Source organism: Trifolium pratense, linkage group LG5, assembly GCF_020283565.1.
Source record: "Trifolium pratense cultivar HEN17-A07 linkage group LG5, ARS_RC_1.1, whole genome shotgun sequence".
Classification (NCBI taxonomy): domain Eukaryota; kingdom Viridiplantae; phylum Streptophyta; class Magnoliopsida; order Fabales; family Fabaceae; genus Trifolium; species Trifolium pratense.
The window spans coordinates 45,511,149-45,530,328 of NC_060063.1; the positions used below are offsets into that span (position 1 = coordinate 45,511,149).

General features: G+C 33.9%; 3 protein-coding genes across 5 annotated transcripts; 1 reads left to right on the forward strand and 2 right to left on the reverse strand.

The window, feature by feature from the left end:
• Nucleotides 1-663, forward strand: LOC123886772 (secreted RxLR effector protein 161-like). Its single transcript, XM_045936061.1, has one exon. The coding sequence runs from the start codon at nt 1-3 to the stop codon at nt 661-663; it is 663 nt and encodes a 220-aa protein (XP_045792017.1).
• A 1,434-nt stretch (nt 664-2,097) lies between these two features.
• Nucleotides 2,098-11,046, reverse strand: LOC123883159 (protein ROOT HAIR DEFECTIVE 3-like). 2 transcript variants are annotated; one of them, XM_045931888.1, is made up of 23 exons: nt 10,709-11,046; nt 9,584-9,733; nt 9,062-9,128; nt 8,876-8,978; nt 8,267-8,337; nt 8,056-8,119; nt 7,907-7,972; nt 7,771-7,818; nt 7,617-7,679; nt 7,451-7,507; nt 7,049-7,207; nt 6,896-6,964; nt 6,717-6,808; nt 6,474-6,552; nt 6,080-6,245; nt 5,671-5,795; nt 4,813-5,075; nt 4,630-4,726; nt 4,387-4,545; nt 4,038-4,142; nt 3,556-3,650; nt 3,281-3,377; nt 2,098-2,669 (listed from the first exon to the last, which is right to left on the reverse strand). In XM_045931888.1, the coding sequence occupies exons 1-23, from the start codon at nt 10,710-10,712 to the stop codon at nt 2,421-2,423; spliced, it is 2,448 nt and encodes an 815-aa protein (XP_045787844.1). In that variant the 5' UTR covers nt 10,713-11,046; the 3' UTR covers nt 2,098-2,420. The 2 variants fall into 2 exon arrangements, with proteins under 2 accessions (XP_045787844.1, XP_045787843.1); XM_045931887.1 differs by having other exon boundaries at nt 6,717-6,964; nt 10,709-10,884.
• Nucleotides 11,047-14,049: 3,003 nt separating this feature from the next.
• On the reverse strand, nt 14,050-19,052 carry LOC123883160 (50S ribosomal protein L30-like). 2 transcript variants are annotated; one of them, XM_045931890.1, is made up of 3 exons: nt 18,735-19,052; nt 14,583-14,782; nt 14,050-14,486 (listed from the first exon to the last, which is right to left on the reverse strand). In XM_045931890.1, exons 2-3 carry the CDS (start codon nt 14,778-14,780, stop codon nt 14,367-14,369), a joined length of 318 nt encoding a protein of 105 aa, XP_045787846.1. In that variant the 5' UTR covers nt 14,781-14,782; nt 18,735-19,052; the 3' UTR covers nt 14,050-14,366. The 2 variants fall into 2 exon arrangements, with proteins under 2 accessions (XP_045787846.1, XP_045787845.1); XM_045931889.1 differs by having other exon boundaries at nt 14,583-14,788; nt 18,735-19,049.
• Between the last annotated feature and the right edge of the window lie 128 nt (nt 19,053-19,180).

A 19,180-nucleotide genomic window follows, 5' to 3' on the forward strand; every position in this document is an offset into this window, starting at 1 on the left:
ATGGTAGGCTGTTTGATGTACTTGCTTGCCACCAGACCTGATCTTGCATTTTCTGTGTGCTTAGTGGCAAGATATATGGAAAGGCCTACTGAAATTCATATGGCTGCTGTGAAAAGAATACTTAGATACTTGAAAGGAACAACTAACTATGGTTTATGGTATGAAAGAGGCAAAGGAGAAGAGCTGGTTGGTTGGTCTGATTCTGATTATGCTGGTGATATTGATGACAGAAGAAGCACATGTGGCTATGTGTTTATGATAGGTACCAAGGCAGTTTCATGGTCATCTAAGAAGCAACCAATTGTGACATTGTCCACCACTGAAGCTGAATTTATTGCTGCAGCTAGTAGTACCTGTCAAGGAATTTGGTTGTCCAGAATTCTGACTCAAATTGATGCAAGGGAGAAAAGCTGCATCACCATATACTGTGACAATAGCTCATCAATAAAGCTATCCAAGAACCCTGTGATGCATGGAAGAAGCAAGCACATAGATGTAAGGTTTCATTTCTTAAGGGATCTGACTAAGGAAGGTAAAATTCAGCGGGTTCACTGCTCATCCTTTGAGCAAATTGCAGACATAATGACCAAGCCATTGAGTTTCGAGAGCTTCAGCAGGAACATAGACAAGCTGGGATTGTGCACACTAGAATTGATAAATTGATCTTAAATGATGTTCAATTTAGGGGAGCAAATGTTAGGATGCTCAATTATGTTAGTTGTATAGTTTAATTGTGTGTATAAGTGTTGGTTAGATTGTTGCTTGGGCTTCAAGTAAAGCAAGCCTGCGCGCGCGTGCCTGGCTTAGGAAGCCTGCGAGCTTGGCTGCTAGCCTGCGTGCCTTGCTTGTGCCTAAGCTTACTTGTGTTGTGACATTGCCTATATAAGGCTTGTATTGTTATTAGTAATGAATAAGAAGTACTGATTTACTTCAACAATCAAATGTTTTTTGATTAAGTTCGGTCCTTATAAATTTAAAAATTATCGATTTTAATTCCTAACGTCACACATAATCCAATATAATCACGTCCTGTGGCTTGATAAATTAACGTTAGCGATTAAAAATATTTTTTTGTGCAGGGGTTGAATCCAAAAAAAAGTTATAGGAACCAAAACTAAAAAATATGATTCTGTATAAAATGGACCGGCAAAAAGATAGGTGCGTCATGGACCAATTTTTTTTACCTTTAAAATTTAAATTAGATCACCTACCAAATCTTGGGATGCAGATTATCTGCGGTCAAAAATCATGACTGCATGCAGTCAGCAAGATCTAGACTGTCCGATTGAAATCAGACGGTTCCTTTTTTAAAAAATAAAACTGCATAAGATCTGTGCCGTTCAATTTTGATCGTACGGTTGGAAATTACTGACTGCAGCCTGACGGCATGGTTCCTGAATTCATGGAATTCAATTCCCAAATCTCGTCATGGTGTCCGTCCATCCACACTAAATATAAATATTCAACTCTATCTCTTTCATTACACTTTCTCTCTTCATTCTCCAAAGTGAAACCACTACAATCTCATCATTGTTATCTAGTCAGAATAGGTATTGTGGTGGTGAAGTTGAAGAAATCAACAACCTTGGCACCATGTCCGGAATCAAAGCTTCTACTAGAAGGTTGAGAGGAAAAGAAGGAGCTTGCAACTATATGGATGTTGGAGCTTGAAAGTTGAAACGCAGCTGCGGAGGATTGAGAAAGATGGTTGTTTGCGGCGGTGGAGAGGAGTGGTAGAGGAAAGGGGAAAACAATCAAGGTTGGAGTTTCATAGTAGTGCGTAGATGGGATGAATCCAATGGTAAAAAAAGTTAGTCCAACAAGGACCTATACTTTGGTCCATGCAAGCTAAATGACCAAAAAAAACATTTAAAGATTTCTTTTTTTGGTTTCCTTAACCAGTGTCCTGAGGCACCGGTTAGCATGACCTTAAACTTAATATTAAAATGTGCAAATAATTGAGTGAATCGCCAGACGCCAATCAGGTCTCTTGTAGGACTACACTTACACTTAATCACCATATAAACCTCTAATATAAAAAAAATAAAATAGGTCCAAATAATAATTTTAAGAAATAAAATTCACTCACAAGATTGATGAAATTACAAACAAAATTGATTGCAAAACCAGGATATATCCATAACATACAATATAAAAATAAAAAATAAGCTAACTTCTATAACTAATTGAAGCACCCAAATTGTAAAAGATACCTATTTCAAGGGGGAGACTATACCTCAAAAAAAAAAAACACTGCCCCCTATATATGCCACTTCCACAAAAAAAAATAATGCCTTTGAATGTTTTGAAAGCTCACAAGTTATAAAATTAATATCAAAGTAAAAACTCATCATGCAGCCAGCACACACGACCGCCATCTTCGTAAAATTGCTATTTGTTAAAGATTGGTTTTCTTCACTTTACTCATCTTTTGATGAACTGGTATGTCGTTTTCCGTTATCCAATGAAGTTACGTTAGATGAAGAACTAGATGAAACAGAACTACCAACAGGAACAGCATTGGAGTTGCTTTTTGATGAGCTTCTCTGAGGATTTTCATTAGCAGCAGGGGCACCGGCACCGGCACCGGCACCCTCCTCTGCTAGTCTTTTGATAAGGTTCATGATAGTTGGAACAAACTTGGTGGACAAGGAAATGAGTCCTGGAACCTGACAGCAAAAAACAAAGATATAAGGCTACCTTAAAGATACTGCAAAATATAGAATAAACAGTTATAGTAAGACCAAGATGACTCGTCTAAAGAACGATTGACTATTGATGCCTCAACATCTCTGAACTCTACTGAATGCCTAGTGGATATACGATCCTGGGAAAAACCCAGATCCGACATTGAAAAGATATAACGCCTGAATAAAGTTTACAAATAATGACACCATTCACCTTATAAGCCGATTTTGTAAGGATGAGTTAGGCTCAACTCAATATAAAAAAACATAATATGGTAGCCAAGTCTATCAATTCGGGCCACCCACCAAATTATCCACGAATCAAACCAATAGTGTCAAGCGTGAGGGGGTTTATTGGGCATAACTCAAGTCCCACATTAAAATATATAAGGCCTGAAAATATTTATAAAGAATGGCACCCCTCACTTTCTAAGCTGATTTGGCAAGGATGGATTATGCTCGATATAAAAACTTAATATGTGCTACAACTCATTGCAGGTTGCAATCAAACTCAAGCAAGCAAGAGAGACACAATTCATATGAACATTGGGATTGAAGAATAAATTATAAAGACCACAATAAAATATACTCACTACTCCATGGCGAAATTCACCGGCGATGTCAAGTTGCACCCACAGGGCTTTAAGGAGAAGAAAAATAACAAAGATGACACCCAAATACAAGGGATTTCTGCAACACAAAAAAAAAGTCGTGAGATCAATTGCATAACAGAAAAGAAATGAACAGTTTTCTCTAGGATTGTGCTCTATGAGTGAGTAAGTGTGTGTGTGTGTGTGGGAGAGAGAGAGAGAGAATAAATAAATTAAAGCAAGAAAAAAGACATCATTAGAGTATAGTCGACACGCACTTCAGAAGAGTCATAAATTCATTGAATCCCAGAATAACCAAAGCAAGTATTGCCCATGGGGGAGGTAACCAGTTGTTATTACGCTTGTTGGCCTCCTGAAAATGCAACAAAAAAAAAATTGCATCAATAAGTAAAACATTATAAACTAAAACATTTTCCAAAGATTACGCAATTCGAATGCCTTGAAACAAATGTTAAAACATTGTAAATCATTATGTTTTGATGCCACATGGAACCTAAACAATACTACAGAAGAGAAAAATATTTAGGACCACACCAACAACTTTATACTATATACAGGAAACGGAGCATGAAAACATAGTCCTGCCTAGATGGCTTCAGCTACAAGTTTCAAATATATAATATCGAGAAAGAAGAAAAAATGTCATGGGATTTAAATTATTATTAATTTCGTCGCAATAGATTTTCCATTATCTGTTGAAGGAGCCTTCAAAATCTCTTATAAATGGGAAACACTGTACCTGTGCAGAAATGGCTTGAGAAACACTGTACTCTGTCTCCATCTTGAATTGCCTCCACAGCGATTTGCATTGGACAGGTGTAATCAATGTCTTAGATGCTGGAATCTGCATAGAAAATTCAAACACAGCAACCAATCAGTGCCCATGATAGAAAATGTTCTCAAACATCACTCAAGGAACCCAAAAGGTAGCAAGCACTATTGAGCCCCAAAATATATACTCATGTCAAAATTTCTTGAGATGTATTCCTACTTTTGAGCAATCAGATCACTGATTGATGCCAATTTATCAATCATTCATTTTATCCAATAGAAGTATAGAACTACCAAATGCAAAAATAAAAACGCACCTTTTCCCAACTGCTAGTAGCTAGCGGATCAGCCACTGTGATACTCCTAATAGGATTGCCTGATGTATCCAGCAAAGCAACTGCTAATGTTTTCTCAATATTATCTTTATCACCATCATCCAAACGAATTGCAGCCATAACAGCTAGCAACTTCAAAGACTGCAAAGAGTTAAATTTAGTCAAAAATATTACAAAATGCAATGCAAACTCAGTAGCAAAATAATATTTGTAACAATGTCATACAGCAGAGCGAGCAGTTTTAGTGATGGATCGAATATCTTCTTTCCCCGTCCAAACACGAGGCATTGAATCAGAATCATGGCTAAATAACATTGTAAACCTGTTTTCAAAGTTAAGGTGAGTGTCTCTAAAGTAAAACATCAAAAGGTAAAAGAGTCAACTTAGATGTTGCAGAAGGTTTAATACCTGTCTTTCATACGGATCAAAACCCTTCCAGCTTCTTCCCTAGCCTTTCCTTCTACCACACCCCTTGCAAAATCCTCTAAACTCGAAATCATGTTTTGTCTTGTTTCTTCATCCATATCAAACCCATTAAGCGCAGTAGAATACCCTAAAACTGCTGATTGCATCTCACGCTTAAGAAGGCTCCTTACTGATGGCCAAGTATCACTATTAGCTCCATCCAAAAGAGCTTCGACAGGTCCAGACAAAGATAGTTTCAGTTTTTCCTGTAACAGTATTATTATCAGATTATTTCCGAAGATGTTAATTATTCAACATTAGGACATCAAAACAAACCAACTGGCATGACTCAATAAAATTTCATAACCTACATACCTAAATTAAGCATGGGAGCCTCTTATATTTTTTCTTTGCCATTATTGACGGATAACATATTATTGACAACATACATAATACCAGGCTAAATTATATTGTTGGTGGACACTATTGCTTAATATCTCACCAGGCTAAAAAATTCAACATTGATCATTTCACGCACATATATAAGGCTTTAGATAAGGAAGGAGTGAAGAGAAAGAATGAAGATTTCGAAATGTGATTCTGGATACAAATTTACAAAATACTCAAATGAACCTTCATTTATATTATAATACTAGACTCCAAATACTACTTAAATAAAGGGAAAAAGATTATGAAATATGAAAATCAATCCTAAGAATCTAAAGATGCAATCCAAATATTGGGAGCTAATGTTCATATACCCTAACAATATATAATTTGAAATATTAGCATTATTACTAATATTGAAAGACAATCAAGTAAAGATTCATAAGCCATGAATAATAAATGCTGAACACATACCTCATATGAAGAAGTAAGTTCAGAAATCTTAGCTTCACGCACAGATGCAACATGTGCATCAATATCACGCAACAGTTTCTCTCGTACTTTAGATGTATCCCAATTTGCTAGTTCAATAACAACATCTGCAGTGATGCTATATCAGTCTCATGTTGTAACTCAGTTGAATAACATTATTCATACTTCTAACAAACATTATCAAGTTAACTTCTCAGACAGTAAATCAGTGGAATGAACCAAATCATAGCAACTATGCTCCCAACACTAAATCAATCATTGAATACAATCTGTTTGTTGTGTATCCACGTGCTCTAATTTCCCTTTACAGTGTAGTGTATTCATTACATGTTTAGGGCCTTCAACGTAATTTATGTTCGGTAATAATCGGCATAAAGAAAGTTTTCATTACCTGCACATTTTTCATCAAATTGAGCCACACAAGACTCAACGCAATTATTAGCAGCTTCAGAAAACCTTCCCCCTCCTTTCAGAGCCTTTTCAAATGCCTCCTTGAATCTGTCCAAAGTTCCAGATCTAACATGTCCAAGTGCAGATTGGTACGCTGGTTGGATAAGCTGACCAATTGAAAAGGTGTTAGATACCTTTATAAACCTCAAAAATCATCTTTACAAATCTAGACAAAAAAGGTAAAGCCAACAATCGGTAATCTTAAATGGTCATTCTTGATTAAATACTAATCAAATATTCATTGTTTTTTCAGTAATCATCAATTAATTTATATTTATGAAAAAAGAAAGGTTTAATGACCATGTTTGTATAAGAGCTATGTTCAGAAGAATTACTTGCAACAATTTTTCTTGAAGTTGCTTTTGTTTTGCAGTTCTCACACCTTCATCAAAATAAGTGGCTTCGGCATCATACCTAGATTAAAAGAAAACGCAATAGCTCAATTAACCATCTTTCCTCATTCATATGTAATGCAACATGTAACATTAATATTGCAAACACTAAGGTCAAATTTTTAATGAAACTAACAAATTGAGCCAGTAACAATATAGATGTCACATAAACTGGACTATACTCACTCTGAAAAACAAGCATGAAGGAGTGAATTAATCTTTTTCCCAAATCCAGAAACAGGTTCGGATTGAACAGTCTCTTCCAATTGACTCCATTCCTGAATGAAAAATGAAAGTGATTTCCACAGCATTAGTAATTGAGAAAGTAAAACAGTTGGAGAAATATACAAAAGAAATGTGCATACCTCATTTTCAACAAAAGCAGCATATTTCTCATTCGCAATTTCTTCACACCGTACAGTGGCAACCATAACCTACAAGAGAGTTTACCCTTCAATTGTTATCAAAATCAATATACATGTGAGCAAACGCAGAAACATTGCAGCATGTATATTAACCTTATGTGCAGGAAGGTCGAGATCTTTGTTTTCCTTGATGACTTTCCATATTTCCTGAGCACTAAACGAAAATCCAGAAGCAGGAACTACTCCACGCCGATCCCCTGCAAGTCCACCAGGAGCAATAGACTGATGAAAACGCTGCCTCAAGCTAGCAACCTGCATTTAAATTAAATTAACACAAAATATAAGCAAGTTAGCGAATATGAGATAGTTATTAAACCAAAAGTATCTGTTTTCAATATCAAACCGAAATATATACTATAATTCATATGTACAGATTAAGTTGCAAGGAACATTATCACAGATGCAGATATGGAGATGCATATACCAAGTCCTAATAATGGCTCAGCTAATACCATCAGCAACAAAACCAGAATGAAATTGGTGCACAGTTCATACCTGCTCCCTAAATTGCTCTTCCTTTTCTTCAAAACTAGAAAGCGCAACAACTTGAACCTGGTCATTTGTTACCAAGCAATGAGTTAATATACATTACCAACAAAGTTCTGCTACACACAAGTGAACATCAATAAGAATAGGATTGTCAAAGAAAAAAGGAAAGTACATTGAAAAATTCACTTAGCGGGGTGTCCTTGTGGGCCTGTGGTTTAGGAACAGAGTCCCATATCTGCAGAATAAAAAAAGAAAGCAAGAAAGGTCAGAAAAAAATTATATAACAATTTACCAAACATCATATCAAGATTAAAGCATGGTACTACCTTCTGAATATCTTCTCGCAAAACAGGTTCTAAGTTTTCAAGTGGTGTCTGTTAAAGGAATAGGTTAATTACACCACCAACAACAACAAATTAAAATAATTAGAAAAAACAATAATAAAGCTGTTTGCTTACACACCCTTGTTTTATCACGTATGACAAATAACATTGTTGTTTTGCGTGGACTAAACAATCTCATCATAACCTGAAAGCACACAATCAGATAAGTAACAGGTTTTGAGATTCAAGATAACTGCTTGCAGTCAATAGGTTGCTGACAAAAGATACCTGAAAGACAGTTTTCAAAAGAGGCTTATTTGCAGCTTGCTCACGGCCAATATCATGGCACCACCTTCACAAGCATTCCAGAGAGAAAAAATTTCAAATTTCAAATTGAAAAACATCAAAACAAGAAGTACAAGCAGCTAAACAGATTTCAAATTTTCTGAAATTAGCCAGCACTGAAGATGTCTCAATGAAGAAGAGGGGGAAAACTCACATGTTTATCAGCACTATATCTGAGACAGCAAGAGCAAACAGAGCACTCTGCTTTTCGAATGCAGTATCATCCTGAGTGAAAGACAATCTTAGCATACAAGGAAACAACCAAAGAACTACTCATTTCTCATCCTTTGATCTAATCTTTGTCGGTGGCAGAGACTGCTGGTACGAATAATAATAAACCCTAGCGATTTATTATTTATTCCCAGGCTCCCAGCCCATCATAATGCAAACAGATTATCAGAATTATTATGGAACTTTATGGTCATTTCACAACTTCATAAAATTAACCGACAGAGAAATAAGTGAACCTTTCGTTTAACAACTTCCGTTAAAAAAGGAGCTAAAAGAACATTACTTTGCAAGTAAAAAAGGGAAAAATGGATGTTAAAAATATAAATGGCACTCAGCTCTCTCCCGAGGTATGCTTAAATCCCACATAAACCCTACTATGATCAATGCTATTAACAACAATTAAGGAGTATAGTCTTATTGGCAATAGAAACAAATTATCATCAATGCTATTATCTAAGTTAAAGTATAACAACAGTTATCAAAACATTTTCCCATTAAGCCATAGTGTTCAATTATAACAAATAAAAAGCACCTCTCCACGTTCTCTTCCATCTGTACCCTCCAAATCCATCACAATCGTACAAGGCTCTATGCCAGCACATCTAGCCATCCAGATTCCTTTGGTTGTTTGAGACCTGAAAACAAGCACATAGCATCCGGTCATCACCTTGTTAGTTGAGCAAGGCTAATGTGATGTGTCAGTATTGCAAGATCATACCTTCCCTTAAAAGCATCCATCTCTCTGAAATTGGTACTAAACAAATTATTTAATAGTGTGCTCTTGCCTGCCCATAGCAAAGAAAACAATAAATTAGACCTAAAAAAAAACTGTATACTGGGAATAGGTCACAATTCACGTCTCATTATACTGATACATTAAAGCAAATACAAAATAATGTACTGAATTTAAACAGAAGAAATAAAAGAGAGAATAAATTCTCGTAAGAACTAAGATAAGGGCTAAAAGAGACTAAACCATCATAAAGGATCGTTTTAGACAGATAATGAATTCATAAACCATGTCAAATTCAGATAGATTTAATTGCTAATTACATCATAAGGTATAAATATTGGTTTCACCTTTCTATTAATCTAAAATAGCAATCACCTCAAGCATTCAATATCAACAGAAAAATTACTTATTTACAAAAGATCCTCAAATACAAAGACTACTACAATAAATTGTGAAAACCAACTAGCTTATAAGAAACAATAAAATTATGAAAGCAAGAAATTTTACCACTACTCTGTGGCCCCATAATAGAAACTACAGCATATGAAAGTCCGCATTCACTCAGTTTAACTTCCTTCATAAACTTGTCAATTCCAGAAGCATTGAATACGCCATCTCCATCAATAAGCTGAGTTGAACAACAAGCGTCACTATTCGCTGGATAAGCAAATTACTCACAATGTTAGTTAAGGAAAAATTAAATACAAAACAAGACTTGCACAAATTTCATGTATATCACTAATCGAAATTCACAACCAAAACAAAAATCTTAGATGTGATTGCATTTGCAGCACTGCACCACGACGTATGAATTGAGAAACACACTTTATCAGAATAATCTAAACTCTACATGATCATCCAGCTCCAGTAAAAAACAAACATTACTTGTTGTTCGTTCGATGCTCCATTCAACAATACTTCCACCCCGTGAAGCATGGACACAAACACAGACATTGGACCCAACATGGAACACCGAACATAATTCAATGTGTCAATGTCGTGTTGATGTCAAACATTGATGCGTGTCGGACACCGGGATCGTGTTTGACACCGGGACACACCTAATCCGAGGAGTGTTCGTGTTTCATAGCTTCCTTGGATACCAAATTTCTTATCACAATACCAGAGAACAATTAAATTAACCAACTTTTTAATTAACATTTTTTTCTCAACTCCTCTTCCTCCATTCAATAATAAAGCATAACAATTAACAACCTTAACCTTTTACCTTGGATCCATCAATTAATTTACCAATATACAAAACACAAATCATAGATCAAGTTGTAACACTCAATCACATTCACATAATTAATTTCCAAATATCCAAAACAAAATTAACTCAAAACTGAAACAACAATAATAATAAATAAATAAATAAATAAATTAAAACGGTTGTAGACAAAAAAAAAAAAGCATATAAAAACAAAACGCATACAAACTATAACTGATAGCTTCCATTAATACCCAGAAACCATTTCTATAAAAGATTGAAACTTTGATGAGAATTAGAAAAAGGGAAACAAACAAACAAAAACAATAAAAACTGAAGAATAACAAAATTATTGATGTTATTGCAAACCAAAAAATGTATGAATTGGATCATAGAAAAGGGATCGAAATTGAGAAGCATACCCATTAGAACGTGGAATTGGAAACGATGATTGTTGTTGAGAAATGCGATCGGAAGAGAGAAAAGCAAGGAAGAGGGAGATTGAAAGAGAAACTCACAAAGCCATTACCATTGCCATTAGCATATACACACGTATACTTTGTTTTACACTTTTTTTATATTTATTGAATTTGTGTTCTCTTTTTTATTTCATGTAGAGTGAGGATTTAAAATTAGAAAATGATTTTTAGAATGCTATTTTTTAATCTGATTTTTCTATACACACGAGATGAAACAAAAAATTAAGGATTTGAAACATAACCTTATCGGTGGATTTTCTTTTTACAAATAGATTAGCGATGATTATTGCGTGAATTGATTACATTTTATACGTAGGATTGAAATTTGAATTCGATGTATTTTTCATTTATTTATTTCAGTAAATGAATTTTTAATTATAGACTACTTGTAAAAAAATAATTTAATAATTAGTTTTGTACTTCAAAAAAAATTGAGATTGAATTCCGACTCTTATAAATTGTAATGTTTCTGTAATCGAATTATGCTCGTGGAATAGTTTGACATGGATAAATAATAAGAAATTATTATTTTGCTGCATCATCTACTTTTATAATTGTATTTTAAATTTTAAAATTAATTATATGAAATAAAAAATGAAGGACTTTAATTGGATGTGTGTATGTTTGTCTATTAAAGTTGAAACTGTTAGGTGGAATACTTTTGCTTTTCAAAAATAACTAACTAATGTTGATTTTAAATAATAAACTTTTCTTTTTCAATGATGCAATACAATTTTATTTTTTTTGTTAAAAAATGTTAATGTTTGATAGCCTACAAAGGAAAGCCAATGAGAAATAGAGTTTCAAATTGAGACATTTGTTTATGAGACAATATATATGTGGACAAACGGTGTTTTTTTTTCTTTGGACCAATCTTTATTTATAAATGAACAAAGTGAGATATAAGCAAGTAACTTCATTTTCTTAGTATTTATTATTATGTCAAAAAGTGTTTTTTTTTTCTCATAATTCTACCAAAAGAAAATTAATTAGTATTCACTATTACTAGTGATAGAATTACATTTGATAATATCCTCGTGAACTATAACATAGTTCACACAGACTTGCAATCGAGAATACTTGATTAAAAAATGATTTTTCTTTTATTATCACAATATATGTGTAATGTTAGTGAAGATCAATTTCTATCGAGAAAATTTGTAGAACATATAGGATGACTTATTTCCTCTCAATTATAATTTTTCTATATACAAATATTAAAAATCAAACTTTGACCAGGGTCAATACTCTTATATTAGTTCATTTTTGGTAAAAAAAAAAAAACAGGATAATTTAATAAGTACAACTAGTATTAAATACTGTCTGGCCTAGCTTTTTTTCCTCTTCTTTTGAGCTTATGCAATATAAATTAGGTTTTATGTTATTTTATAAGTTCATACTAGTCAAAATTGTATTTTTGTAAGCTATTTTATCATAAACTATCTTGAAAAACTTATAATAATACATAAAAATTGCATAAGTTGTTTGCATAAGCTCAAAAGAAAAGGAAAAAAGCTAGGCGAAACGGTACTTTATTATAGTAATATATTAAAAGATATTCCAAATATTATTATAGTAGTTGAAAAATGTAGTAAAAAGTAAAAACTTCCAAATAGAGGGGAGGAGTAGCGTGACGGTGAAGAAAGGGCCCACACCAATATGATGACCCAATTTTCTGTGGCTTTCGGCAAAGCTTTTAAGCGCGTGAAATGCAACTCCGTTTCTCATCATTCTTTCATCAATGCAAATAACAACGTAGAAGTGTTCTTTTTTTGTTCGCACATTGTTGATGGATCCCAATTCCCACACATGCAGTGCACTCAATTCAATATTCAATTTGGATTCATATGCATTATGTTGCTATTGGCCCTAAATAATCCGATAACCAAAAACATTTAGATGAGATAACACATAAATTTCGTTAACGGGACATGTAACATTGTAATTGTAGTAGGTGCTACTAACACCTCTATTTAGCTATTTTTGGTGCAACTAATAAAATAAAATACTTTTTCTGGTGGATTCTAGGATGAGGGCTCTATCAAGTCCCTCATCGGTGTACCACTTAATTTCACCGTTGGATTAAATTAATCTACTTGATCTAATATTTCATCACCACATCAGATCCAGTTTCTTCCTCATAGTGTTTGGCAGTTCTCTCACCGGAAGTTTTTGTGTTTTCTCTCTGTCAACCGCCCGCATATAATTTACTATAGGTTTAGAATTGAAATTTATTTTATCATCGAAACATAGTCCAGAAAAATTGATCAGCAAAAAAGACATCAACCACCCATTTTGAAAATTAATTAAATCTTGCATTAAAGAAACGAAGAACAAAAAAATTGATAGAACAATAACGGTGACAAGCTTCAGAAAGGTATACAATGAAATATGGATAACATTATTGATTATGCTTCACACTTAAAGCAATTGTAGTAAGTTGAGAAGCATCATTATTAAGAATATAAACTAGGAACTTCTTTTGTTTGACAGTTCTTTTAATTAAATACAGACAATGGAAGGAAAAAGAACAAAGAGAGGAAAAAAAGTGCAGGCCATGGAAAGAGATTGATCAGATCTACAAGGAAGAGAGAAAGAAATTGGATCTGGTGTGGTAATGAAATATTAGATCAAGTAGGTTAATTTAATCCAACGGTGATATTAAGTGGTACACCGGTGAGGGACTTGATAGAGCCCTCACCTTAGAATCCACCACTTTTTCTATCAACTTCATCAATATTCTTTAACTTATTTTTCATGAATAAAATACAAAGAATTTTCATGAATAAAATACAAAAAATATAGGTGTGTGTGTACTAAGGCAAAATGTAGGACATGTTACCATGCAGCATGGGAAATGGGACACCAATTCCTCCGCATAGTGACAAGCGGCAGAGTTAAGGGATCATAACTCATAAGCATGAACGTGCCTCTCTATTCCTCCAAGACATTATTTCCTTCTTTCTAGAGATCACTCTTTGTTTCCATTTTTCATCTCTGAAAAGAGTGATCCGATCATTTCGCTACATATCATATTCATAGGATACTGTAGTAGGGTGTTGAAAACGTGTATGAAAAGTTCTTAGCCATCGAGGGTTCGGCCAGAAGTTAAGTAAAGTTTTGTTCCAATCAAGATCCGAATTCGAATTTTTCTAGATGATTCGTCCTTAACTGAAAACCACTATTAAACACTTGAGTTCAACCATAGTGTTGAAAAGTTTTGGTGTCTAGTACCGCGTCAACACTCAACATACAATTTCGAAAAACAATGCAAGGCATGAAGGTTGGAAAAACAATACCAATTAAGGACGGCGGGTAGTATATAATATAACAAAACCCAACTAGACTGTAAGTTGTTCCCTAAAGGAATAAGCATTTATGGAATAAATTATTCTAGACTGAAATTTGATATCCTGTTTTCAAACAGATGCCTAAATTTGACTAATGCTGCATCAATTGAAGAAACTTCAAAGTTATGGATTCAAAACTAAAACATGGTCTCCAAAGCAAGTTAACCTTTTGAGGCACAATCTAGGCATTTGAAAGTTTTAGTAGTAAGAAGACCACATCTTTAAGAACACAACAAACATTAGAAAGTACCCTAAGCAGAAGCAGGTTGGTGGTTTATGGCCAATGGAGGACGAACAGCTCGGTGGGCTTCCTCCTTCTCTTTGCGAGCCTTGTACATCTCCTCTGTCTCAACAACAACTAACCTCTTGACCTATATCAAATACAAAGTTTACCAATCTTAGTATACATGATGGAGATAGGTCATTTCAAGATGGATTTGATAAAAAAAAAAACTTGTGTTAAAAACCTGTTGGATCATTCCCCTAACAGTGGGTGTGTTCCATCGCATGACAGTTCGGTTGCATTTGCCAAGGCGTAGTGCTTCCAAAGTCTTCCTATGTTGCTTCCTGGTCCCGGGAATTCCCCTCACAAGAGTTATATAGAGATTGGGGCTATAAGCAATTGGGACACAGGCTTTATATGCCTTGAACGCATTCATACTCATGCCTACAGCTTGAAGTCAGAACAGCAATAACAACAAATCAAGTTAATACAGTTTATTTTTTCCTAACTAGATAGCAGCTGTATTTGCATGTATGTATAATAATAGATAAAGATAAATTTAAATAAATTGGAAGGCAATCATTTAGAGATTCAGTCATTCCTGGTTCAGTTAATTGAACCAAAATAAACAGCTCCATTTTATTTTCGGTTTTCACAAACTGAACTATTGTCATCCACTCATCCCCTCACTAACTAGTATTGGGTTTCGTGAATTGATTTAGATTCTAAAACTGGTTTAAAACAAGTACTTTGTCTAAACTATTTACACCAACTATCCATAACGTTTCAAATACATGCTAGCAATGACACCAAACATCATGGTTGTCCATCCTCTCCATGAGTCACTTGGATAATATCAATTCTAAATCATTCTAAATAATAATGACTTCCTGGTAAATAATAAGCTCAACCATATTTATATACACACTGAAAAATAATTGTTATGAAGCATGAATCAGGAAGCACACATGAGAACTAGCAATCATTTGATGTTATGTTAAACTGTCCTCCATACTAAATAGCCAACAGATTCAGACCTGCCTCCCAAAATATGCTTGACTAAAGTTCTATCCAATTTAAGCATATGTTGCAAGAAGTTCCTGAGTAATGAACTAAGAATGGACAACAGAAGAATAATCCACTCGCTGAAGTTTTAATCATCATGAAAACAAAAGCGACCTTTATACAATGAAGCTAATGTCATTAAATTACTAGTTTAAACTATTATGTAATGCTTGTCAAAAAAAAAAAAAAAACTATTATGTAATGTCCCCCTGGTTCTAATATCTGTTAACAACATCCTTCCTTTCCCTTTTGCATAGCGGAAATTAAATTCTCAAATAATTGATTATATCATTTAAAACCAAAGTCTATAACATCAGAAAATTGACATGTCCCTGGGATATTTATATTAGCAATCTTAGATTATTACGCCAGTTAAGGAGAATAGATTGAGTTGAGAATTTGGATTAACTCAATATTAAGATCTCTACACTTGTTTAAGATTAAATATATGAATGGTTGTTTTGCACGAGTTCTTAATTTAGTGTTAATTGTTATAGCCTCTGGATTAAGAATCCATAAGAAATGGAGGCATTCAATCAGCAATCCTGTTACTATATGCAAACCACTACTTCGCCGTGCCAATCGGGAGAGTCGGTCAGCAATAGAGGTATGTATGTTGTAAGAAGAGTATGGTGCATAACGGTAGAAAACTTAATTTCAAGCCATTATGAAAAATAATTAAATGAAGAGAGCTAGGTTTTTTTTTTTGGTACATTAACAGAGCTAAGTTTTATAACTGGGGAACATACAGAACTAAGTTTTATATAGAGATTGGGGCTATAAGCAATTGGGAGACAGGCCTTATATGCCTTGAACGCATTCATACACATGCCTACAACTTGAAGTCAGAACAGCAATAACAACAAATCGAGTTAATACGGTTTTTTAATTTTTCTAACTAGATAGAAATTGTATTTGCATGTATGTACAAGTACAATAACAGATAAAGATAAATTTAAATAAAATAAAATTGGAAGGTAGCTTTGTTTGCGAGTTTGGTGGAGAGAGTTTTGGAAAAAAAGGAGCAAGTGGAAAGAATAGAGGACTTTGGAAGGGGAAAGCTATAGGAGATTCATTTTTCTTCATAATACAAAATCCTCCTAATTTTGAGGAACTCAAAATTGTATTGGAGGAGGTTTTTGGAGGGTTTATATGAATTCTTCAAATTTAATATATGTTGTTATAATATTCTCAAAATAAAAAAAAAAATATTAATCCAAAAATAATATTAATCAAAAGCATTCATTTATCCCTACAAAAACACTTCTTCAAAAAATGTGGACGATTTTTCTATTTTTCCCTCTATTTTCCTCTCCCCAAAGCCCTCACGGCCTCACCTCCCCCTCCAAACTCGCAAACAAAGCCTAGAGATTGGGACGTGCCCGGTTCAATTAACTGAACCAAAATAAACTACTCCATTTTATGGCCCAGTTTTCGCAAACTGAACCATTTTCTTCTGCTCACACTAGTTTTGGGTTTTGTGAGCCGATTTAGAACTGAACCGGTATTTATATGTGAGCCTGTTTTGATTCTAAAACTGGTTTAAAACCAGTATTTTGCCTAAACTGTTTACACCAAATACCCATAACATTTCAAAATACATGCTAGCAATTTTTTGCAATACAATGACACTGAACATGACAGTTATGCTTTTCATAAGTCACCAGAAAATATCACGGTTAAAAGATCGTGATCATACTTTCCAAGCACAAAATAAAAAATAAACTTTTATACAGAACCAACTTTGTAAATATAAATTTTACTGCACCTACAAATGAAAAAAGATGTATCTAAAATAACATGGATATTCATTCTAAATCCTAAGTTCCTAACAACTTCTTGAAAAATAATAAGTTCAACCTTAATTATATACGTACTGAAAGATAATTATTATGAAGCATGACTTCGGAAGCACACATGAGAACTAGCATTCATTTGATGTTAAGTTAAACTTTCATCAATACTAAAGCCAACAGATTCAAACAAGCCTCATTGCCTCCCGATATATAGCACAACAAAACCAACTAAACAAAAGACGTTTGAATAAAATTATATCCAATTTAAACATATGTTGCAAGAAATTCCTGAGTGATGAACTAAGAATAGACAGATCAGAAGAATAATGCATTCCTTGCTGAAGTTTTAATCAACAAAACGAGTTGTATACCATGAAGCCAATGTCATTATTTACTAGTGTAAACTATCATGTAATATGCCCCCCTGCTTCTACTATCAGTTAAGTTTTTTCCTTTCCCTTTTACAAAGCTGAAATTAAATTCTCAAATATTGATTATATCGATTTTATTATTTAAAAACCAAAATCTAGAACATCGGACAGTTGACAAGTCATTAAGGAGTATAGATTAAGTTGAGAATTTGGATGGACCAAGTTTACCTCAATATTGAGATTTCTACAATTACTTAAGATTAAATATATGAATGGTTGTTTTGCACGAGTTCTTAATTTAATTTATTTTTTATAGTATTTAGAGTAAGAATTCATGACAACTGCAGCCATTCAATCAGCATTCACTGTTACTATATGCAAATGGAAAAGTGGAACACTGATCATCTAACTACTTCGTCATGCCAATTGCGAGAATTAATCAAAAATAGAGGTAACTACTACTCCCTCTGTAACAAAAATGTAATCTCATAGAGCGCTTAAAGAGGTAAAGATTGTCCTATGCAAGCATTCTTTCGTTCAAAATTAGAGGTATCAACTTCCTTTGTAAAGTTTACGCGAGTTGAATTCCAGGGGCTCGTCAAAGTTCGAGGGGAAGGGAAAGCCCCAAGACTCGGAGCACTTATAAAGGTAATTATATATTACACTACATCCATTATAATTGTATTTTTTCCAACAAAAATCGTATATTTATCTAAAAATATCTAGCATCACTCCATTTCTGAACCCATATTTCTCTTAATATTTTTTGCCTAGGGTTCACATCGACAAAGGATTTTCACTAATTGATTATTCTAATTTGATATATTTTTATGCAATATGAAAACTTAGATTTCTAAATTCACGAATTCATTTCTATGCTGAGTTATTACAAGATGAACATTGATTTCTAATTTCTATGCGTATTTGAATTTTCTTCTTCTTCTTCTTCCCCATCCCTATATTCTACCGTTTCCTGTGTACCATACAGTGTTGAAATCAGTATGAACAATACACAACCATTTTGCGGTTCTGAGCAACTGTGCGTTACCTTTTGTAACGTGGCGGCTATCGCCGCCGCAAATCACAGTGGAATCGCATCCTCGCGCGAGTTACAGTAGATAAGAAGGAAAATCCGAAAAAAATATTGAAAGAAAAGAGGGAAACCTGGAGTTGTCACTGTTTATGGCGGCCTTTCTTCCTACGACGAGCAACACCGGCGGCGTTTTCCGGTCAAGTTATGGTTTTTCCGGCTAGCTGAGATCAGTGCGACTCGAACTTGTCTATGATACAAGGGCAAAGCAGCTCATAAAACAATTAAGTAGGTATTTTTTTTTCAGCGAAAACCCAAAAAAAAACAACGAGAGAAAAACGAAAGAAAGACGGAAAATTGAAATCTTGTAGGAAACCCTACGAAATCGAGAGAGGAAAAATCGAACGGAAATTGGAATTAGGGTATGAAAAGGAAGTACCTTTTAAGGAATGATAAATGTAAACACAAATTAATCACATTTATACAAAAATAATTTTTTTTATTTAAAAAAAGCAAAGAAAGAATATGATTTAATCAATTAGTCAATGATCACAATAATGTAATAGGTCTTTAGAAATCG